The 21,601-nt window shown below is 36.9% G+C and overlaps 1 protein-coding gene across 2 annotated transcripts in view; it reads left to right on the top strand.

Annotated features, from left to right (window-relative positions):
• The first annotated feature begins 16,686 nt into the window (after positions 1 to 16,686).
• Positions 16,687 to 21,601, top strand: part of LOC108974480 (homeobox protein orthopedia) — a 59,187-nt gene continuing 54,272 nt past the window's right edge. For both annotated transcript variants that reach the window (XM_018942339.1, XM_018942338.1), the window contains exons 1-2: positions 16,687 to 16,889; positions 20,135 to 20,426. In XM_018942339.1, the coding sequence (XP_018797884.1) occupies positions 20,396 to 20,426 (31 nt within the window). In that variant the 5' untranslated portion in view covers positions 16,687 to 16,889; positions 20,135 to 20,395. The remainder of the gene's footprint in view (positions 16,890 to 20,134; positions 20,427 to 21,601) is intronic.

The following is a 21,601-nucleotide window of genomic DNA, read 5'->3' as shown; positions in this document are numbered from 1 at the left end:
CAATCGGAGAGTTCACATTGCTGCAGCGGACCACCGGAAGGCGACCTGCTGCGCTTGCATTGCTGCTAAATAAGCTGTGAGAGATGACAGAGCGTGGAATTTGAGGGGAAAGTTTCCGCGGTTATTGAAATTTTAGTAATCAACCTTCATTAACTGCTTGCATTATTTCATTAAACATTCGGCTTGCAGTAATCTGCTTGAGTTTGTCAACTAAGCTCATGAAAAGAGTTTCGTTTGAGGCGAAAATAATGAAATACAATAATTAAATTTGCTCATTGCTTATTTATATAATCTTCAACGTAAGATATTCAGGTGATTACGGGATCCAATGCCAAATTTGAAACTTTAAATACATTTTTAACGTTTTCATGTCGAAAGGAAGCTTCTGTTTGAATGGCAGAATAATATATTCGAATAATATATTCGTAGATTGAAAGATTGCCTTGTAGAATAACCAATGTCAAATCTCATGCCAAAAGAAAAAAAATTTTCCATACAACGGTTTAATTTGCTAGTAGGTCAGTTTGTGCCACAGCTATAGGCTATAAATTCAAAATCGACAATTTTCAACTTAAAACATTAAATTTCGTTTTATGGGCTTCAGTTAAGTTTCAAAAAGCATAATTGTGAAAGCGGCCATTGGAATCATTTGAGAATGGTCACTATAAAATTAGTTTCCTCACTATAAATTGAATCCATACAGCTTTCTATAATTGATAGCTAAGTATGTAGCGCGCCATCTATTGTCGCTGTCGGTAATACTTTTGGTGTTTGACGCGACTACGCTACTAACGGATACAGAGGCAGCAAACTATACGATTAAGGGAAGCAATGAGATAAAAAGCTTTAGAAAAATTAAGGGATATGGAAGGCCGCACAGGATACCTTGGATACGAAATAAAATACATATAGCAGAGATAGACGTTCTCTGTTTTTATATAATTGCACGACTAATTGCTATTAGGCTGGCTTGTAAGCCGAAACTTTAAATTTGAACCAAAGGGCAGTTTAATAAACATTTAGAATGTAAGTGGCTGAAGAAAGCAGCAAATTAAATTTAATTATTTCAAAATTCAAATTTGAATAGACTTAACTAAATAAATAAATAAATTCTCAAAATATATTATTTTTTATCCGAAAGAGTCAACATTCTACTAAAAAATCGAATACAGATGGCATCCTGGCTAGTTCCGGTTGCTGAGTATGAATTTTATTCTGAACTGTTTTGCAGGGATAGAGGAAGAAGTTGTGACTTTAACCAGAAACTATACAACGTAAGGTTTTCAGAACGATAGAATTCAGAGAAACCGTTCATCATCAATTAAATACCACAAACCCAAACAGGTATAAATGAGTGATATACATTCATATATTCATACATACATACAGAGAGTTCATCCTGAAGTTAAATAAACCTTAAACAATTTTTTTAACCGAAAAGCAATTGCTAAGCGTGTGTTACGGTCTTTATATTCTTACGCCCTTGCCTTATGCCTGAACTTATTATAATCAGGCCAAACTGTACATGAAACCTTTTCATTGGGGGACTCTCGATTTCACCCTATCGAATACAATGTTGAGAAAAGTGTGAGTGAGGCATTGATTGTCGTATATTGTTGTAAAGGAGCTAGTGGGAAGCGACATATGACATAGTCGGCAGATACTTTGGCTATCACCGGAAAACTGGACACATGAAGGGTAGAGGAGCATTCGGAAACGCTCTCTCATTTCTACTGCATCTTCTCCGCATACATAACTTCGAGAGATGCGAAGGGAAGCGAGCAGAGGTATATCTGTTTTCGTCCATTCGAGCATTGGATCAGTAGGACTCCTGCGAGTAAAACGTTGTTTAGCAATCACAATTTGTGGGCTTGCAAAAGATTTCTGGCCCAGAGTGGAACGCAAAAGGTCCATTGAACTCCTAGCTCTCAATGCTCATCACTCACGTAATGATAGGCGTCTTAACAGGACACTGTGCTGTTGGCATTCATGCGGTGAAGCTAAATATTTTGGGGGACGCAACGTGTCAAGTTGCAATGAAAAAGAAGAGGTGGAAATATCTACACCCTTGCTCCTCCACTATCCCCCTCTCGACAAAATAAGGTTGAGCATCTTCGTTGCCATAATTTCTACGAACGCGGTCAATAGATTGGAATTGATATTAGGCGCCCCAATAACTTTGTAGGCATTTTGTCGATAAGCGACGGCCATTTTGATCTCTCTTGCTGCCGAAGTGGGATATCTTCGTGGCCTGACGAGAAATCAGAATATTTAAATAACCTAACTCATCCCTACCCACTAGGTATTTTCAACATCAGCTCCTTCCACTTTCAAAGTTTTTCTAGCCTTAACTATACTAGGCATCTTGATGTTCTCTGATGAAAATTTTGAAAATTTGTAGGTGTTATTCAAGGTCATCTTTATACATTAATATTAATATCCTTGCACTTTCGAATAATAATAATAATATCCTTGTCTCTCGAAAGTTTCGCAGAGTATTTGTTGATAAATTATTATAATCTTTGGCATTGCCTCTATCAGCTTTTGTGTCCCAAGTTTTTGATGCAGAATTTTAAAAGCATTCTAAGAAAGTTGAGCTGCAGAAGTGGGTGTAAGCTGCGCTTCAGTGTCAGCTACGAGATCGACATCTTTTCTTTTTATTGACCCGATTTTGTTGAATTCGCTTGCACATACGCACGTAGACATGCACATCGTTCTCCGCACAGAAAAGCACAAGAGCGGGCGTATGCATTCGCAGTTTCTTCTGCAATGGTGGCTTCTTGGCGCAAGCTTTATTATTCTGGACAATGGCACAGCGGCACGACAGCAACAGCTAAGACATCGTGCGGCTTTGCTCGCTCGAAAACATGTCAACAGACAATATCCTGTCGAATTTAGGAAAGTGATTTATGTGCAACTCATGTATGGAATGCACAAGAAGAAATCACAAAGGCAACAACAACAATGACAACAACTGCGATTACATGGAATTCCTTTGGTTTTAAAGCAAAATACAAAATATTTATGCCTCGACGTACAACATGTATGTGAAAATGCTGTGTGAGCACAGACAACTTGCGCAGACCCATGAAATGAGTATCAACAACAAGTGCAACAACAATTGCCAATAACAACTGCACGAGGAGCTAAGTAAGAAATGAGCGGCGTTTAAATTGGATTTGCTTGATTCGAAAGGCTTTTTCGAGGCTTTGCGGAGCGATTTAAATGCGCGTCGAGTGCCAGAAGGTGGGGGTGGGGGTGTCCACACTAGTGACATTTGTATGTGTGGAACTTGCGCTTAATCGGGCTTATTGAGTTTGGGTTGCGTTATGTAAATTCTCAAAGTTGATCTCTTGAGTTTGGAAAATAAAAATAAGAAAGTATTAACAGTTTTTAAAAATATAAAGCCATTTTCTGGGCATTTTAAGTTTTGATGACTTAATCTTAAGCAAAAGATTTCCAATTGTGTACCAAGATGCTACACTATTACTCTCTTGTTGTATGGTCTATGGAATACTTAAGGGCAATACTTTTTTCTTAACAAAAATAAAGGATAAAAAGTTTATTTCAAGATTTTAGGCCACCAAACTCGCGCAACTGCTGATATTAGTATTACAATGAACGAACTTAACAGTCAGCCACATTACACATGCGTAGCAATTTCAAAATTTCCAACTAATGTTCGAAAAAGCTGTGCCTACATAGAGCACATATGGGAATGGAAGACTTTGTTGCTTGAATATCCTTTGAAAACCAGCGACTTGCTGATCAATCTTTGAAGTGGCAGGAATTTTGGTTGCGATGCCTACTTGGGAAATTTTTGCATTTTTTTTTTGTAGCATTGCTTTATATGTAAATACTTGTTGTTTCAAGAATCATACCGGGTTCCAGCACATGAGTGACTCGACAGTCATTCGCTTATTTGCTGAAACGCAGCAAGCAAGTTTTGGCAATTAGCACCTCGAAAAGTCACGGAAGAACTAAAAGTTGAGACCTTTTTTAAATAATGAACAAAAAATACGTAAAATCTTTCATAAGAAAAAAAGTTGAGCAAATAAGTAGGGGAAAAAAAAACTCAACGTGTGTAGCACAGAAGTGAGATGTAGTGTTTTATTTGTTTTTTTTTTTTTTTTTTTTTTTTTTTTTCTTTTTTTTTTTTTTTTTTTTTTTTTTTTTTTTTTTTTTTTTTTTTTTTTTTTTCAAATAACAAAGAAATTCCAGCTCGTTTCGCGTCACAAGCATGTTTTTTATTTATTTTTTTTTCAAAATGGTCTGCTTCTATATTATAAACACATGCATATAGTATATATATATGTATAGAGTTTTTGATGCATACACACCAACATACTTATGTGAGTAGAACGAGGCGTCTATCGCTTCGCGACTAAATTTAATGACAAATTTGTCTAAATTTTTGTTTTTCGATTTGATTTTTTAATTAGCACATTTTCGTGGCTCCGCTGCCAAAAAAAAAAGAAAAAAATAATTTTCTGTTTACTTCACTTTGCTTTGGAGCAATGCGTAATTGTGTGTTCGTTGCTGGTGTGGAGCATTTTACAGAAGGTCGTTCATATGTAAGAGAACGAAACTTCAAATATTTGAGAAGCGCTACCTAAAGGAAGTTTTTCCTGAATATAAAAAAAATTTTTGAACATGAAAACATTTTTTTTTTTTAACCGTTCGAAAGCTTGTGTGTGATAAAGCTATTTCAAATGTAAACCATATATCATTTACATAGCTAACTATTTATTCTATGTGGTGGTTTTCATATTCTAAATAGACTTTCAGCACCATATCCATGAATATAATGAAATTATGCCCAGTGACTATCAGTCTCAACAGTAATTCAAAAATGATTCTATTCATCATTTGGAAATTATATAATGCAACAGAATATCGCTTGTCCATCAACAAACTATTGCCTTAACTCTTTAATATAATAATATCAGGGATTCTATAGAATGGATCAACTGTCGAGCCACAAATTCGATTTTACTCAAAAAGTTGTGTATTCGAAGAAACCGCAGTCTCCTGAGTTCTGGCATGGCATGTGTGTATTAGCGTTAACCTCCACCTCTCGGCAAAATTCGATGCATATTTATAAAGGCATGAAGAAGTATCTGCCAAAATCCTCGTAGCCGAAAAATATGATAAACTAACGGTAACAAAATAATTGGTAATCGAGATTACTTGACAAAATAATTAAATTATAATTAAATAAATTAAATAATTAAAATGTTTTAAAATTTATAGACTAGTCCTTGGAAATTATAAAAAAGTAAAGAAATTCATTGCAGCTTGAAATACATCGGAAGTGGGGTATTCTTTTTGCATTTTCTATAGCAAAGTATATGTGACCTGGTCTACGGAAAAGGGGCTTAGGTGTCAAAAAATCCATTTTCACTTTTTTTTCGGATGGAAGATGAGATGCTTCTTTTTTACAGCTGTTTCCCAGAAAACTAGTTTTCGCACGTTAGCTCCCTTTTCGTAGACCAGGTCACATATATTTTGAAAATCATCAGAAAGAAGTGATTTTAGTAATTTACAATATGTTCAAATCAAAAAAAAAAAAAAAAAAAAAAAAAAATGAAATTTTACTTGAGATTTTTTCATAGAGAAGTTGGGTTTTTTCCGATATTAGGTCAATATAAGGCGAGAAACTAACTATCTACACCAAAATCCGTAAAAGAAAAAACACGATGCAAGTTAAAAATAAAATAAAAACGAAAACATATTAGCCGAAGCAGCATTACCCAGCTTAGAAGACAGGTTACTCTGCATCACAAAAAGCATGACTACCAAACTGACCTACGCAGAAGGATCACCTATCACAGTTGCCCTAAAAATTAGCTTAGTTCCAGCTTTACAAAAGCTTATCGACGCGGCAAAATAAACGGATATTCATTTTACCATCCCAGCAATGCCCCATGTTTGCGCTCCTCCCTGGAATCAAAACCAATATTGCGTTATATTGGACTTGGTCAATCATAAAAAGGAAAACACTCCCCTTAATGTCTATTTACAACTCCTTTTCGAAATTTTTAGCAAACACACTAATTGGAAAACTCTCTACACTGATGGCACAAAGCACACTAATGTCGTTACCTTCAGCGTTGTTTATAACTACGCAACTATAGTATCTGCTATAGTACCATCTTCCGCGTCAGTTTTTACAGCAGAAGCAACATCCGTGCTTCACACTTGCTAGAAAGCAAAAAAGAGTAGAGACAAGTGGATATGTATGTATGTAATCTATAGTGACTACTTATCACCGCTCAAAGCTATCGTTAACGTAAATATTTCTGACCAAACGATTTGCCAAATCAGAGATATACGTACGGCCAATGTAGGAGAAATTAAACTCTCATGAATACTCAGTCATATCGGCATGCATGAGAATACTCTACATCTCCCTTAAAACTTATAAATATCATTATCAAAAATGACATCAGAAATGGAGGCAAAAAATTTATTGTGAAGCTGAGAAAGAATGCTGGGCCAGGTATTGGCACTACTACAAAAACTATGTTTACCATTCGCCATATAACTATTTTCTTAAAGACTCGCAGTTTTGCTGCAAATCCAGATAAACCATTTTTAATCCTGACGAATTCACACACGCCTTCATTTTGCCGCCCTTAAATTGTTTTCCACTTAATGTTTGTCATTTTATTTTTAATTTTTAATGGTTTTCATAATTATATCATGTTTTTTTGTTTTCAAAAATTATCTACCCTAGTCTATTACTGAAACAGAAAATACTTTCTCCATAAAGGGTGATCCCTTTCGAGATTCCCCAAAACACACAAACAAACTTCAATTTTAGGGGGGATGCTTATTATCATTCGAAAGAACATTCTTTGGCATATACTTTTTGTTTATCTTTCTAATGTTGACCCAATTTTCGATGACTCGTTCGAGCAATTTGACTGGTAACTGGCGAATGATATGCTAGCTGTTTTGCTCCAAGACCTGAATCGAAGCGGACCTTATATATTCCCTCAGGAAAAAGTCTGTGGGTGTGATATCACACGATCTTGGTAGCCAATCGACCGGCGCAAAACGTGAAACTTTTAGCTCACCGAAGTGTACTCTGAATAAATCCATTGATAGATGTGAAGTGTGGTCGAAAATCAGCGCATTTTTGAAGAAATATCGATCGATGATTTCACCGGCGCACAAACCACAATAAATCGTTGTTTTTTTCTGAATCTGAAAGCTCTTCAGGTTGCTCTCCGTCCCAAATGCGGCAATTTTGTGTGTTTATATATTCTCTGAGTTAGATCGCTGAACAAAATTTGTCTCGAAAACGTCAGATCTTCTTAGAACTGTGAAGGGCCAATAGAGCGAAGCGAGGTCGCTTGGGAAGGTCGAGCGTATTCAATTCTTGCTCAAGCTGTATTTTGTACGCTTTCAATTTAAGGTCTCGAGGTAAAATGCGCCAAATCGTTTCATATGTCAGTCCGAGTTGCTGCGAACGGCGGCGAATCGTCATTCTATCGGTCTTCGTGTATACCCTCGGCTACAGCTGTTATATTTTCTTCACTGCGTGCTGGACGTGCTCTATTCGATCGAATATTATCTAATAATGAATGCTGGATCTCAAGTTGAGATAGGCCGATTATGTTGACTATAACAACTTTGTGGACAAACCAGGAATATTCCAATGTAACATATTCAATGAAGCTATGATTATAAAAAAAAAAACTTAAATTTCGAGAAATTTTTTGGCAGCTTTTTTATAAACAAGTACGTTTTGATGCAAAATTCAGCTCAAATTGGAATGTGTAACTTGTAAAAGTGTCCCTCCCTCAACATACAAATAAATATTATAATATATGGGTATGTATGTAGATATATGTATATGTGTGTGTATGTAAGTAATAAAACATTGAGCGATTTTCGCAAACAACCAAGAAACCAAAACAAAATCAAAAATAAACTAAAAAACACAAAAGGCTGCCAACTAAATAAGAATAATGCGCAACATGAAAGTGCACTAAAGAAATTTCACACTGACGCTCGGCGGCGCATCCTTTTTCGGCTGTCGCTCGCGGTTGTCAACGTCTTTGGCCTGAAAGGCAGCAACACGCTCTCACAAACACACCGACACACATTGCTATGGCAATGCAACAAGCTTTGCGCTGTGAATAAGTAGACAAATTACCGTTGAACGTTAGTCCGAGGCCATTTGTGGAGCTCTTTGCGCGAATCAGATTTTTCATGTACACATGCCAGCCTTAAATAAATGATCCAAGAGGCAACCAACATGCGCTGCTGTATCTTGTCGTCTTCCCGCCCTTGCAGCGCTCGGCTCAATCACTTCGGCGAGTTTAACACTTTCTTATGCGGAGCAAGAAATGGTTAAGGGACATTTACGAGCGTTATGAAAAATCGCAACGAGACGCAGCGTCGCCTAGCGCTGCAGCGCAGTGTGCATGAGGGCGTCAAGAGGCAAGGCCACACTCTACCCTCCCGAGTGGCGCAGCATTTTTCATCTTTTGGAAATTAAAATAAATTCAAAATGGTTCCAAAACCATTGGGCTCTTCAAGAAGGCAAGGGTAATTAATAGTAAAGCGCACAAACTCAGCAACATGCATTAGAGGAATGCTTGGCGTTAGGCGCTGACGGAGCGCTGCCGGTAGACGTGGCAAGGGCGTAAATACGTTCTGTCATTTGCCAATTAAGTCATTTGCGTTAAGTTGACTCTGTGGTTTGTTGTCATAAATTTTGACTGATTATACACATTCGTCTCTGCTGCTGCAACACTCTTTCCAAGTTAAAGACAAAAACAAAAAGTCTTTATCCCAACCAAACATTTGCATATCTTTGTTTGTGTGTGAGAGGTCCAAGCCCGCTCCAACAGTATTTTCTTTGTAGTGTTTTTGTTGTTTATGAAGCTTTGCTTGTGGAGATAGCTTTTATATTGCGAATTGCTTTTTTTAGGACGAAACTTTGCCTTTACCCAGCACTGAATGGCGCTCCGCCTGTACCCTGTGGAAGCGTGTAGCAAGTGGTTTGCTGGCTGATGACTAGCGACCAACACGAAGGTGTCCTATGAGGACCCGATCGGTTCAAGTTCGCCTCAGTACTTCTACATATTTCTCAGTAGTAGTTAGTTTGACAGTACAAAAGACTCGAAAGACAGGACAAACCATGCCAACATCGCCTTTTTCTAGATGCAATCGACTCGTGTCTCCTCATTAAAGACTTGATAATGAGTTTGAGTCCATTCACCGTACGTTAGACGCAAACCTGGATTATCCACTTCAAAAAAAAAAAAAAAAAAAAAAAAAAAAAAAAAAAAAAAAAAAAAAAAAAAAAAAAAAAAAAAAAAAAAAAAAAAAAAAAAAAAAACATTTTGCCTTTCTGGAAAGTATCTACTTCCCATTTAAATATTGGTCCTTTATATATTCATAAATGATTCGCACCAGTCGCAGCACCAAACGAACTATTTGAAAGCTAATAAGCTTAACCACTAGCGCCTCCAAATTTTCTATGTGTCGGCATACACTACTGACTTTTCCGGTCAACCCACTTAAATGTGCACCCCACACTAACTCTGCTCTTTGTTGGTTTAAACAAGTCCATTGGCATGCAAAACTGTCCACACGCACCCGGTAATCTATCATTCAATTAAAACCAAAGTCACTTTTCTGTTGAGACTTTATGCCATTTTGATGTTTAACCATTGGTGTTTTTGCTCAAAATATGTATATTTTTGCTACCACATATATATGTATGTATGTATGTATGCATGTATGCTATATACAGCCATATATTGCTGTGAGTGAGTACTTGCAATCCATTACGCTAGAAAAGGTCATAATGTATAGCTACAGCTACATACTATACGTATAAGTTTGTTTTCATAGTGATTAGTGTTGGATTTCCCTGGAAATATATATTCGTTACAAATATTCAGGCTTTTCATGACTTTGTTGGCTGTTATAGTTTGTGAAATGCAAATTGTTTGGAGTTTTTTTTTTTTTGCTTATTTTGACCGAAAATATATTTGAAAGTTTGAAATGCCAACAAATTTTCCTATGTGTAAAATTAGGTAAGCTCTGTATTATTCGAATTAAGTCGGCTAATTCTTTAGAATGTCTTTTGCCTGCTTTACAATGAACAATGCGATATGAAAAAATGTACTTTTTTACATTTCTATGCTAAAATCCAAATGCAAAATAAAACCGTATAAGTTTTTACGAAATTGCTATTTTCACATAATAACTTTTATAGTTTCCTCTTGATGTATGCAAGTATAGTTTTTAGACCTCTTGCTTACATTGACAATCATTCTATTTTGGTAATTTTCTTCTGAATTCCTTGACTCAGACCTAAGACTCATTTTACAGTTCACGTCAATTTCATAAGGCCATTTCGAGCAATTAAAAAAACCCAGTTTCACAAAAATAATATGGTTTTGCTGCCCTGAATTTCTTACAAATTTCAAGTGTCCAGATTACGATCTTATTTATGGAAATAGTGATTGCAATCTAATTTCCAGTTTTCCAGCTATGATTAGGGTTCTGTGCATCATTTTCGCGGATACAAACATCACGTGATCGTTCTTCTCAAGCTCCTTATCGAAGATATACGAGACTCTATTCCCAAAGTTTAAAGGTGCTGCTAAAAACCCACTGAATTACGATTCACAAAATATTATGTTTTCACAAATGTAACTTCGCTTTCGTTTCAAAAATAATTCGCATGGATTAATCAGTAAACAAATGACTTTTCCGGAAAGAGAAGCTAGAGAATTTCAGTGTCGATAGTCGAAAATTTCCTAGTTAATCATTAAGTACCAAACTATGAAGCCATTGTGCAAAATATGTTGACAAAATGTCAGCCCCTGGGAACAATTTTGAGTATAAAGTTAGACTATCTTAGTGCTAAACTGGATAAATTTTGGGACAATTTTAGAAATTATACTCAGGAACAGAGAAAGCGGTTCAACCGGGATCTAAAAGTGACTTAACAATGTCATCGAAGATGTTGAGATTTCATGATGGCAGATTACTACTGGTTTTCACACACGAACGCGGACATTATATCTGTAATCGCAATTGGCCTAATTAAGAAAAAAAAATTGGTCACATTTGCTTCCTGCTGCAAAAACGCTTCACTGGGTCTTTACGATATATGAACGATAATTCCAAGTACAAGTTAGATGTGTGAACAGAAACTTATATATTGATCACAAAATGTTTAAATATAAGTGAGGTGTTACTAAAATTTATTTTAGCACATTAGCGCGATGTTTTAGATACTTTGTATTCCTAACTCTGCTGCAACTTGAGGGTCTTCATTAGCAGCACGCCACTGAACTTCAATCTGACAGGTAATCTCTGCTGGCACGCTGACTATATTCAAATGATGCAAGTTTTTTATTTCTTTATTCACATATTCGTTATCTTTTCTATCGACAACCGTGGCAAAACCACAATATCTATTTCTTCAGAGTTTCGTTTATCTTGAAACTTATCGTATTCCGAATCGAACTTCAAAACATCTTGCATTTTCAAAGTTTTTTTAAACAACATTTGGACTGATTTTAAATGCGAACAAGTAAGGAAAAGCTAAGTCGAGTGCAACCGAACATTTTATGCTCTCGCAACTTGCAAGAATCAAAGCCAAGTATATACTTTAACTGATATTAGTTATATGGGAGCTGGGCCAAGATTTCGCTGAAAATTATCCATTTCAGGCACAAAGACCCACTGTCATGAATTAAACACTTTTTCTCATTTTCATTGGGTTAACTCACATATTGGCCGATATATGCGGTACAAAGTCTCCCGGAAGTTCGAAAATCTTTATATTAAGGTAAGTATTGGTCCGATTCAACCCATTTTTGACACACAGACATATCATTAAAAGGGATGGATTTTTCTCTAATTTCAGTTATGTATATCACACATTTTCGATCAAAAGCCAACTATAGGTATCGGGGTCTAAATATACGGTATCTAGAGGCTGGACCATGTTTTATTGGATTTAAGCAATTTTTGGTCAGCGGGAAAAATTAAAAATTAAAGCTATTTCTTAGAAGATTTTTCAAAAATAGCATCTTTGTCCGTGATAAACTGACTGTTCCATAATATCATTTTAATAATTTCAATTCTTTAAAACCAACAATAAAATTAACGGTGGAGTTATTGTTGTTTGTTTGTCAACCAAAAAACCCAAACGGTGACAACAATAACAAATTCAAAGTTATTTTAAGGCAATAACAAAAATCGTTCTTTCTGCCATCGTTCACGCTCCTCACCTCCAGCGTCTATGTTCAAAGGCAGCAGGCCGCCACGTGTTGACGCTTAGGCAGGAGCAACTGCAAACTAGCAACTGATTGCTGGCGAAATTGTTGCAGCAATATCAACTGGTTGCCAACACGACACCGAACTAATATTTACTACTTGTGCGAATTATGTATGTGTGCGTGAGTGTGTAGCAGTTGTTTTTGCCGTTCTTGTAACTGTAGTAACTTTGCCAGCTCTTGGATTATTAGAATGCGTAGAATGTGGCATACAACATACTCGCACAAGTTGCAGGTAGCAACGAGGTTGGCGCGTGCCAGCTTTGGCAACGCACAGAGAAGAATTCTCGGCCTTTTAATAAAATGACAACACACACAAGCATACAGGGCTTACTAGACACACACACACATACAAACACATATAGACTTGCTGGTTCAGCTTTGACAATTCACGTGAAATTTTTCGTTTTTACTCAAAGGAAGAGATTTGTACATTCTTTGCTTGCATTCATAAATAATTATCTCTGGCGCACACATACACACACACATTAGTGTTGCATGTGTATGTGGTAGTTTCCGGGTCCATGTATGAATAAATTAATAAAAAGTTGAGATTTGCTGTTGGCTCTCGGAGTTTTATTGGTTGTCCCAACTTAGTTTTGTCCTCGTTGTAATTAGTTTTTGTTGTTGTTTTTATACTTTTTAAATTTCCAGGAATTATCTACTTCTTTTCTGTTATTAAAATATATCTTTTAATCGAAAATGTAAATTTCACTGCAATGGAGTGGAAACGAACATTACCGAGAGTTGCAGGCAATGCTCCCTTCGTGGTTATACCGTAACCGATAAAAAATCACAACAATCGGTCGAGGGTTCTTGGATGACGTTTCAGATTTTGCAAAAATAATAATTGTACTGATGAACTTGATACTCTCACATACTCTCTTTTATTACTGGAATAGTGGATTTTGGCAGTTCCTTAAACGTAAGGGTTTCTCTCGACGAACAAAGAACAAATTTTACAAGTCATTTATCATCTTCGTCCGCTATATGGTGCACGAGAATGAACGAAGACAACATTTGATGAGTCGGTGTTACAAGTTTTCGAGAGAAAAGTTCTGCGGAATATTTATAGTCCTTTGCGCACTGACACCGGTGAAGAGCTGTAGGAGATATCGTATGACGACACTGACATAGTTCAGCGAATTAAAAGACAGCGGCTACGTTGGCTAAGGTCATGTCGTCCGAATGGACGAAAACACTCCAGCTCTGAGAGTATTCGAAGCAGTACTCGCCAGGGGAAGAAGAGGAAGAGAAAGGCCTGCATTTCGTTGGAAAGTCCAGGCTCAGAAGGACCTGGTTTCGCTTGGAATCTCGGACATAACCGTATAAGCGGAGACTACGCCATTAAAGATGAAGAATCTATTCCGAAAACTTCAAACGCGTCGTCGGCGAGGAAAATTTGTTTCTAATGGCAAGACCGATTGGCTTGAAATTGTAACGCGACCTTCCTTCCTTTTGAATTCATATTCTTACTCTTTTCATTTCTGTGAATTTTGAACTCAAACTCGCAATCAAGGTACCTTAAACAGCGCACAGACCTCTTAGCACATTGGTCGCAAATCAAAAACACAAAAAAAAAAAAAAAAACTTTTTTGAGTAGTGTAGTTTTTGATAAAAATTTCACACTATAATTTATATTAACTTAAGTGAAGTGTGAACTTTCAGAAAGCCATCCTTATACCAATAATTAAGCTTTTGACCAGACCTTAGATAGTTACCAATACTCATCTACAGTAATAGTCTTTTGGGTTTTTTTATATGAGATAAGGCCCTTTTACGGAGGGCCCTTGGAAGTCGGCTACGGGAGTAAGGGAATCAAAATGGATTACCGGGTTTAGAAGAAGATAAAGTTCTGCAAAAGTTCATTCATTTTATTAATGTAGTATTCTTCAAACAACAAATTCACGAAAACACGTTTTGTGAGACTTGCAACCCCTTAAATACAGAGAACCGCTGAACAGTTTTTGGAATTATAGATGAGAATCCAATGTCCACACGATGAGCTTTAATATATTGCAAAGAAAACAATTTGGACACACTGTGGCAATATACCCTCCCACCAATGCATACACACATAAGCAGTTGCCCCTACTTGAATAATTGAAACCCTTTGGGTCCATTTAGGCACATCAACAGTAGTTGCGCTTAGACCCCAATTAAATCATAAAAATCGTCTACGTTCGGAGATAATAAAAATGTGGTTCTCTTTGAGGCAGCATTACAATGCGGCGGGCGAATAACGGTATGCGAAGAAAACTCAAGTAATGAAAGTGTCTGAAAATCCATTATTTTACAAGCATTCCAAGTGCATTGAGCAAACAAGGAAGCGGAAAGTCAGGTCGACCGATTCCAGTGGGAGAGCGCAACTGCAGTCTTAGCAATCGGTTTGTTTGTGTTTTAGTTTGCAAACAGCGATACAGTAGCGCAAGAAGTCGATTGCCTAACAGGTGTATACACTACGTCCATTCACAATAGACGCGACACAACAACTGCGACAAGTGGAGTGAGTGAGAGCTGGAGAGAGAGAGAGCGCGAGCACATGCTAAGCCACGCCCACGCTTGAGCATCTCACTCATGCATAATTGATAACGGTGAGAACGCTGGTGAGCGATAGAGAGCAAGCGAGTCGTGTGCGGCTGGCATGGCAGCGAAGCAGCAGCCAGGGCCAGAGATGCGCTATGCGCGTTGACGACAAGCACTGTTGGAGATAGTGAAGTGGCGTTTGTGCGTGTGTTTGTGCGCGCGAACCCCACCCCGTGTCAAGATGGCTGGCGCTGAGCGATTGCCCAAGATAGACAGACATTACTGTTAAGCCAAACGATGCCGTTGGATTGGACAGAGTCGCGCTATCTTTGTTGCGCCACCTTGACCTCCATATTGGAAATCGCTTGCCAATATATTCGCTGCTAGCGACACTTGGGGCTGGAGCAGCAGGCTCCATCGTTAGTTTCGAGTGTGTTGTTGTTGTTGTTGTTGTGCACGGTGGTGCAGCTACTAATGGCAGCCTTAACGCGCGATTAGGCAAGCAGCCAAAAAAATATGCTATACGCGCTTATCTCGCCACGGGGCAAGTGCGGGGGGTCTGAGCAGAGTGCTGGTAAAAAATGTACATTCGCAGGGGCGTGCGAAAATAAATCACTGAGAATTCCACGCAATAATAATAAAGTTCGTATTAGTAAGTTTGAAAACGCTTTGAACGCTTGCAAAAAAAAAAATTTTAAAACGACAAGCTTTATGGAGCTTGCCTAGAACACCGATGCCCCGCTTTTAGTTAGTATCTACGCCCCTGAGTTTGAAGTTTAAATTTTTCTAATTTTTTTCCAAGCACTCGATTGTCTTATTATTGTTTTGCCATTGTTGTGTTCAAGCGAATGGCTGGATTTGGAGAGGACTGCGAATTGGAAGGAGCGTCGCAGCCTCAGCCTCAGCTTCGCCGTGTGTTGTTGTTGTTGTTGTTGGTGGTGGTGATTGAAACTCGCCCTCAACGCTTGGCGACAGACAGCGTAGCTTAGCTGGCTGGCTGCCTAAATTGCTCGACTCGTCTCCGCTGGTGGTTGCTCGCTTCGATTTCACAACAATTCGATTTAAATGCGAATTGTCCGCTCGCCGAGTGTAACGCGCTTGTGCATCCGTCACCGTTAGTTTTGGCAATTTTTGCACTGTTGCACAAAGGCATCACACACACACGCTGCAACATATGTGAGTTCATACCGACACGCACATTTAATGACCATTTAAGGGACATTAATTTGTTCCCAACGCGTCCAGTCGGGTCAACGCAGTGACACAGCGCAGACAGCAAGCTCATCTGCCCAATCTTTCTCGAAATCGTTGTGTTGCAAGTGCAATGTGGCAATGTCGTGTTGTAATGTGAACGGTGCATGTGGTTGTTGCTGCTGACACGGCAGTGCCGAGCATTTGTTGGATTTAATTAAAAGTGTCAATTAAATTATAACCGTGAATTAAGTAGTCGATTCAACCGCAGACGAAATAAAGAGTGCGCTTCTCGAGGAGCGGGGGTAGGATGCAACACACGAAGGGCGCATGCTGCTGGTGTTTTGAAAGTGTGTTAATGACTTGGCGCACGAAGAGCGTTTACGAAAACAAAACTAATTTTTGAACCATAAAAATAATATTGACAGAAGTGAGAAAAAAAAAACCAATAAAATTATTGAAGCCACCAAAAGTTGTGCAAGCGAATGAAAAATAATAATACTGGATAACTAAGAAATCGGTTTCAACCGTCCGGGGAGCTGAAGGGCGTGTGAAAGCTTGCGCCTACAACATTCAGTTCAAGTTTCGAAGCTTCGAAGGGTACAAGCTCATACTCATACGTTTATACAGGACTCCTATCTAAGCAAATAATAATTAAATCAAAAATAAATTAAAAAATAAAAATACCTGTACTTTGTGTGTGTGGGTGTTTGAAAGCGGCTCGCACTTCCGCATTTCGTATTGATGCCAATGACTCTTTTCATGTCACTTTGGAGTTGTCGGAAGTTCCCAAACATTTGATTGAATTAATTCGTGTTATGAAGGCCAGGCCGCTTGTTCGCCAAAGTCGAGGTGAGTGCGTTTAATTACAGCTTTGCGCTGCCATTTCCAGGCGCTTTCATTTCATTAGCGTTGTCGGCTTTATGTTACTTTTTACGACACTTGAATTGTTATCGCTTTCAGCGGCGGCTTTGATCTTCCGATTTCGTTTTATTGTTGCAGTTTGTGTACAGTAAGCGAACACCATTATATTTGTGTTTGTACGTATTTTGAGATTACAAAATAGTTTACACATAGTAGCAGTTCATACATCATTTGTTTACTAATAAATATTAGTAACTTTACTTAAAGCTCTCGCAWTTTTTAGTTAAAGCTATAAAGCAACAAAAAAAAAAGATGTTTAATTTTGCTGGTGTTAAAAATTAAACAAATACTAATAGCCTATTACATATACTTTTATATACCAGGCGTCTTCTCAAAGCCAATAAGTAATGTAATCCACAAGTTGTTATGTTATAAAATATTTTTTGTAAATGTGGTAACTCTGGTGTATTTATTTTATTTATTTTTAATAGTCATTTATATTTGCTTTCCATACCACCTTACCCTATTATATTATTATTAATCTTAAAATAAAAAAATTTAATTCTTTAAAAATTATTTTTATAAAATTTGTTAATTTTGCAGCAAAAAAGTAATCCTTTGTAAAAAAAAACAAATTGCATAACATTTTTAATGATTTTAACTAGATATAGTATTTATACGTTTTCTATCTCAAAATCGTTTACTGGGAACTTCTTTCACATTTTCTGAGAAAACTTAAATGTAATAAATACTTTTAGTTTTTAGTGAAGAAACCATCAATTTTTTATTTATTTATTTATTCTTCTTCATTTGTTTCTTTATATTTGAAGAGCACATATAATTTTTTCAAAAATAATATGTTTATTGATTTATGCGTTCCTGAAGTAAAGGGGGAATGTTGCTACCTCAAGAAGAAAAATAAAGGTGGATTTGAACTATTAATACAGGGGATCCGTTTCGAGGTTCTCTACTTAAAAAAAGCATAGAAATTTCAAATATAATGGGGAATCATTCAAGAGAACATACTTTGGCATTTATTTTTTGAAGATCACCTCTTTCAAATGTTGGCCGCTGCTGCATTTCAGATGGTCCATCCGTTGAGTCTAATTTTCGACGATTTTCGCCAGCTTATTTCGTCTGGTAACTGGCGAATGACACGCGTGATATATTTCTCCAAAGCCTGAATCGAAGCCGGATTGTCTGCATACAATTTAGACTTTACTTATCCCCACAGGAAAAAGTCACATAGTTTGATATTACAAGATCTTGGTAGCCAATCGACCGGACCAAAACGTGAAATTATCTTCTCACCGAAGTGTTCTTGCAATAAATTCGTTGATTGATGCGATGTGTGGGAAGTGGCGCTGTCTTGTTCAAACAAAATTTTGCTGAGATTACGAGCTTAAATCTCAGGCATCAAACTAAACTGGACAATAATAGCGTGACAGCTTGACACAACTCATGTGTGAACTGTGAGTACCCCTACTGGGATCACCCTAGTATAGTATATTCATTTTCTATGCCAAAGTTATTTATTAGGGACTTCACTAAAATTTTCTGAGAAAGCTTAAATGTAATGTATACTATACTTTTCTTTTTTCATCATCAGAAAGCAGATACTTTGGAGACAAATATCCAGTTGAAAATTATAGTTCTGTTCTAAAATTAAAGGGATATTCTAGTCTAGAAGCCTGTATTTCGAGTATTTTTTGGCAATTAATAAAAAACAATTTATATTTTTACTATCCATTTTTTATTTATTTTATTTGTTTATTAATATTTGAAGAGTACATAAATTTAATTCAAATAAGAATGGCTTATGGGTCCTTAAATTAGAAGGGGGATGTTGTTATCTCAAGAATCATAAAATGGCTATTTAAAAATAAAGGAAGATTTTTACAACATTTTTAATTTTGTCGATTTTTTTTAAATTTTAAAATTAAAATTTTTTTTGTTGCTGCATGTGATAAAGAGACATTTAAGGCATAATCGTGCCACAATTGAAGTAAATTTTGTGACTAAAACTTGAGATACAAGTGGTAGTTTAGTATAAAACGCGTTTTAAGCTCAGCATCCCACATCGGTCTAGTTGCCACGACAGTGAAACGGCTATAACTACGAAAATAACTTTAATTTTGAAAAATCCTTTTAGGGAGTTTTTTTGGAATATCTCAACTATCGCAATATTTTTTCTATTACATTTCTAGACTACAATAAGAGAATACCTAAAAAATCGGATATTTTGACGCGAGAACATTTGATTGCAAATAGTGTGGCTTAACATCCAAAAAAAGATTAAAAAGTAAATATTTTAAATCAAAAATATTAGTAGAACATAAAACGGCCATTTGCTTAACAGAAACAGGTTTTGTTTGTGAAAGATAAAAAGAAAAACCAAAAATCTGGTAATTTGAGGTTATGTGGAAAGTCCAAATTAGTCCAAAATTTGTACCGTATTTGTATTTAAAATACGTAAGTTCAAAGTGGCGATACGTCAAAATACCGAAAAAATTTAAATATGCAACTAAATCAAAATACCGATAAACCAAAATGCCGACATATGAAAAATATATTATATATATATGTCCGTATATTTACTTTGTGAACAGCAAAGGCCACCTTTTCTACCGAAGCACAGAAAGAGAATTCCACTGATCAAGGGTTATGATCCTGAGCATTCCACTGATTAAAGGTTATGTTTATGGCCGTAGACCGAAAGACGCAAATTCAAAAGCTTAACATTCGGTTAGTGATGGTTTCTGCTTTGGAATCTAGGAACCATATTAACAAATTCTGTATTAAATGTAGTATCTTATTTAAAAATTACTTTTGTCCATTAAACTTTTTCCATAGAACTTGCAGTTTTGCTGGAAAGCGATATAAACAGTTTTTAGCCCATGAAATATCAAACACACACCCTCTCATCCACTTCCCGAGCTAAGATTTTATTTTTGTTATCATATCTTGCTCTTCCAAAGGTTTCATACTACCAAAATTATCAATCCAGTCTAAAAGAGCTCATCACTTAAACCAACAAGATATACTAATAAACCTGAATAATACATTAAAAAGTAGAAAACTGTATTTTTGAATATATATATGTATATACATACATATGTATATTATTTACGTTGCTTTCTAATTCAAATTTCCAAATTAGCTTTAAATTGCAAAAAAAAAAAATTTTTTTTAAGTATTTTTGGAAATGCTAACTTTACACTTTTCCTTTTCAGAGCGAATCTATTGAAATGTAGTGCTGTCGCCGCCAAGCTTTTCGGTACACGAACTGTGATAAAACATGTATACGAGCGATAAACTACTCTGAAAATAATACGAACACACTACCACACACACGGAAACCGTTATTCAATCGAATTGAATACGCTAGAAAAAGTATCGAGAACTCACGAACGAGATTTTAATATCAAAATCAGCGCGTTAAGTGGAAAACCGGCAAGCTGTCTGCGCTATCGATTCGGAACTTTTCAGCAAACATGCTGAACAATCTGGGCGCCAATGTCTTGGGTAAGTCGGAGCGCAAATATTTATCGACCAACAGGTAAACTCATAAATATTTGATATTCGAAATGTGTATTTTAATATTTCATACGAACTCAATTAACGGCTCATAAACAAAATGCAAATCGGCTACTGTCGCCGAAGTAAACGGCGCATTTTCGTGTGGGCGTATGGGCTGCGGGGTTGTTGTAGTTGTTATTTTTACATTTTGTGCGTCTTCAGGCAAACATACATAATTAAGATCACCCGGAGAATTACGCTAATCAATAATAATGTTTCAATTTAGCAATAGCGCAACAATAACAACAACAAAAAGTCAGCTACCACGAAGACAACAAGTAAATTAAACTAATTTTTTGTGCATACGCAGTGCCATGTGCGTGTGTGTATGTGTTTGCGATTTCCCACACCAATCCACAAGTGGCCAAGCGCTCAGGATCGCTGGAATTTTAATCAGCTTAATCAGCGCTAAATGGCGGATAATTGAGCGGCAGCAAATGTGTGTGTCAATACAAGCGGCGATGTGTGCGTGCCTAGACCGGATCCAGTAAATGGATCGAATCGGAGCTGAGGCGCACCGATCGCTGCGGGCGGACGCGTTCAGGTTCAGTGGCGGCTGCTTGCCGATGTCACAACCATTTAGCAGTGCGCCTGGCCCACTGACTCCGTTCCATGGGTGGGCGACCACTTGCCAGTCCACTTACCACCGTTTATCGCCAAAGCCAAACATTGCCGGCGGTGTTAATTGTAATAATTGCTCGGCTCAATAATTGTGGAAATTATTTTAATGCAAATTACAACTGATTGTATAAATTATACAATATTAACTTCTTCTTACCGCAATGTTAATGATTTTTGAACACTTTCGATTTCGACAAAATCACCACCTACCATTTATACATACGTATGTGAGTGTGTGTGCATTTGGTATACATTATTTACAGTTACGTATATAAATTAATGTAAATTGCAAAAACATACACGCAGGCTGCCAGTGGCCTTTACACGCATAATGCAATCGTAGTTGTTGTTATTAGCACACACACATTTACCCATATGTGCACTTGTTGACTGCTCCATTTGTTGCAGCAACGGTTGGCGGCCAATTCTGTGCTTTTACCAGCCACTTTACGGGCCAACTGCAGCGGCCGTATATTTTATATAATTCAAGTGCCGTTTTT

This window comes from Bactrocera latifrons, unplaced genomic scaffold (genome assembly GCF_001853355.1).
Source record: "Bactrocera latifrons isolate USDA-ARS-PBARC rearing strain unplaced genomic scaffold, ASM185335v1 scaffold_56, whole genome shotgun sequence".
NCBI classification, from domain to species: Eukaryota; Metazoa; Arthropoda; class Insecta; order Diptera; family Tephritidae; genus Bactrocera; species Bactrocera latifrons.
This window is presented reverse-complemented; position numbering and strand designations above follow the sequence as displayed.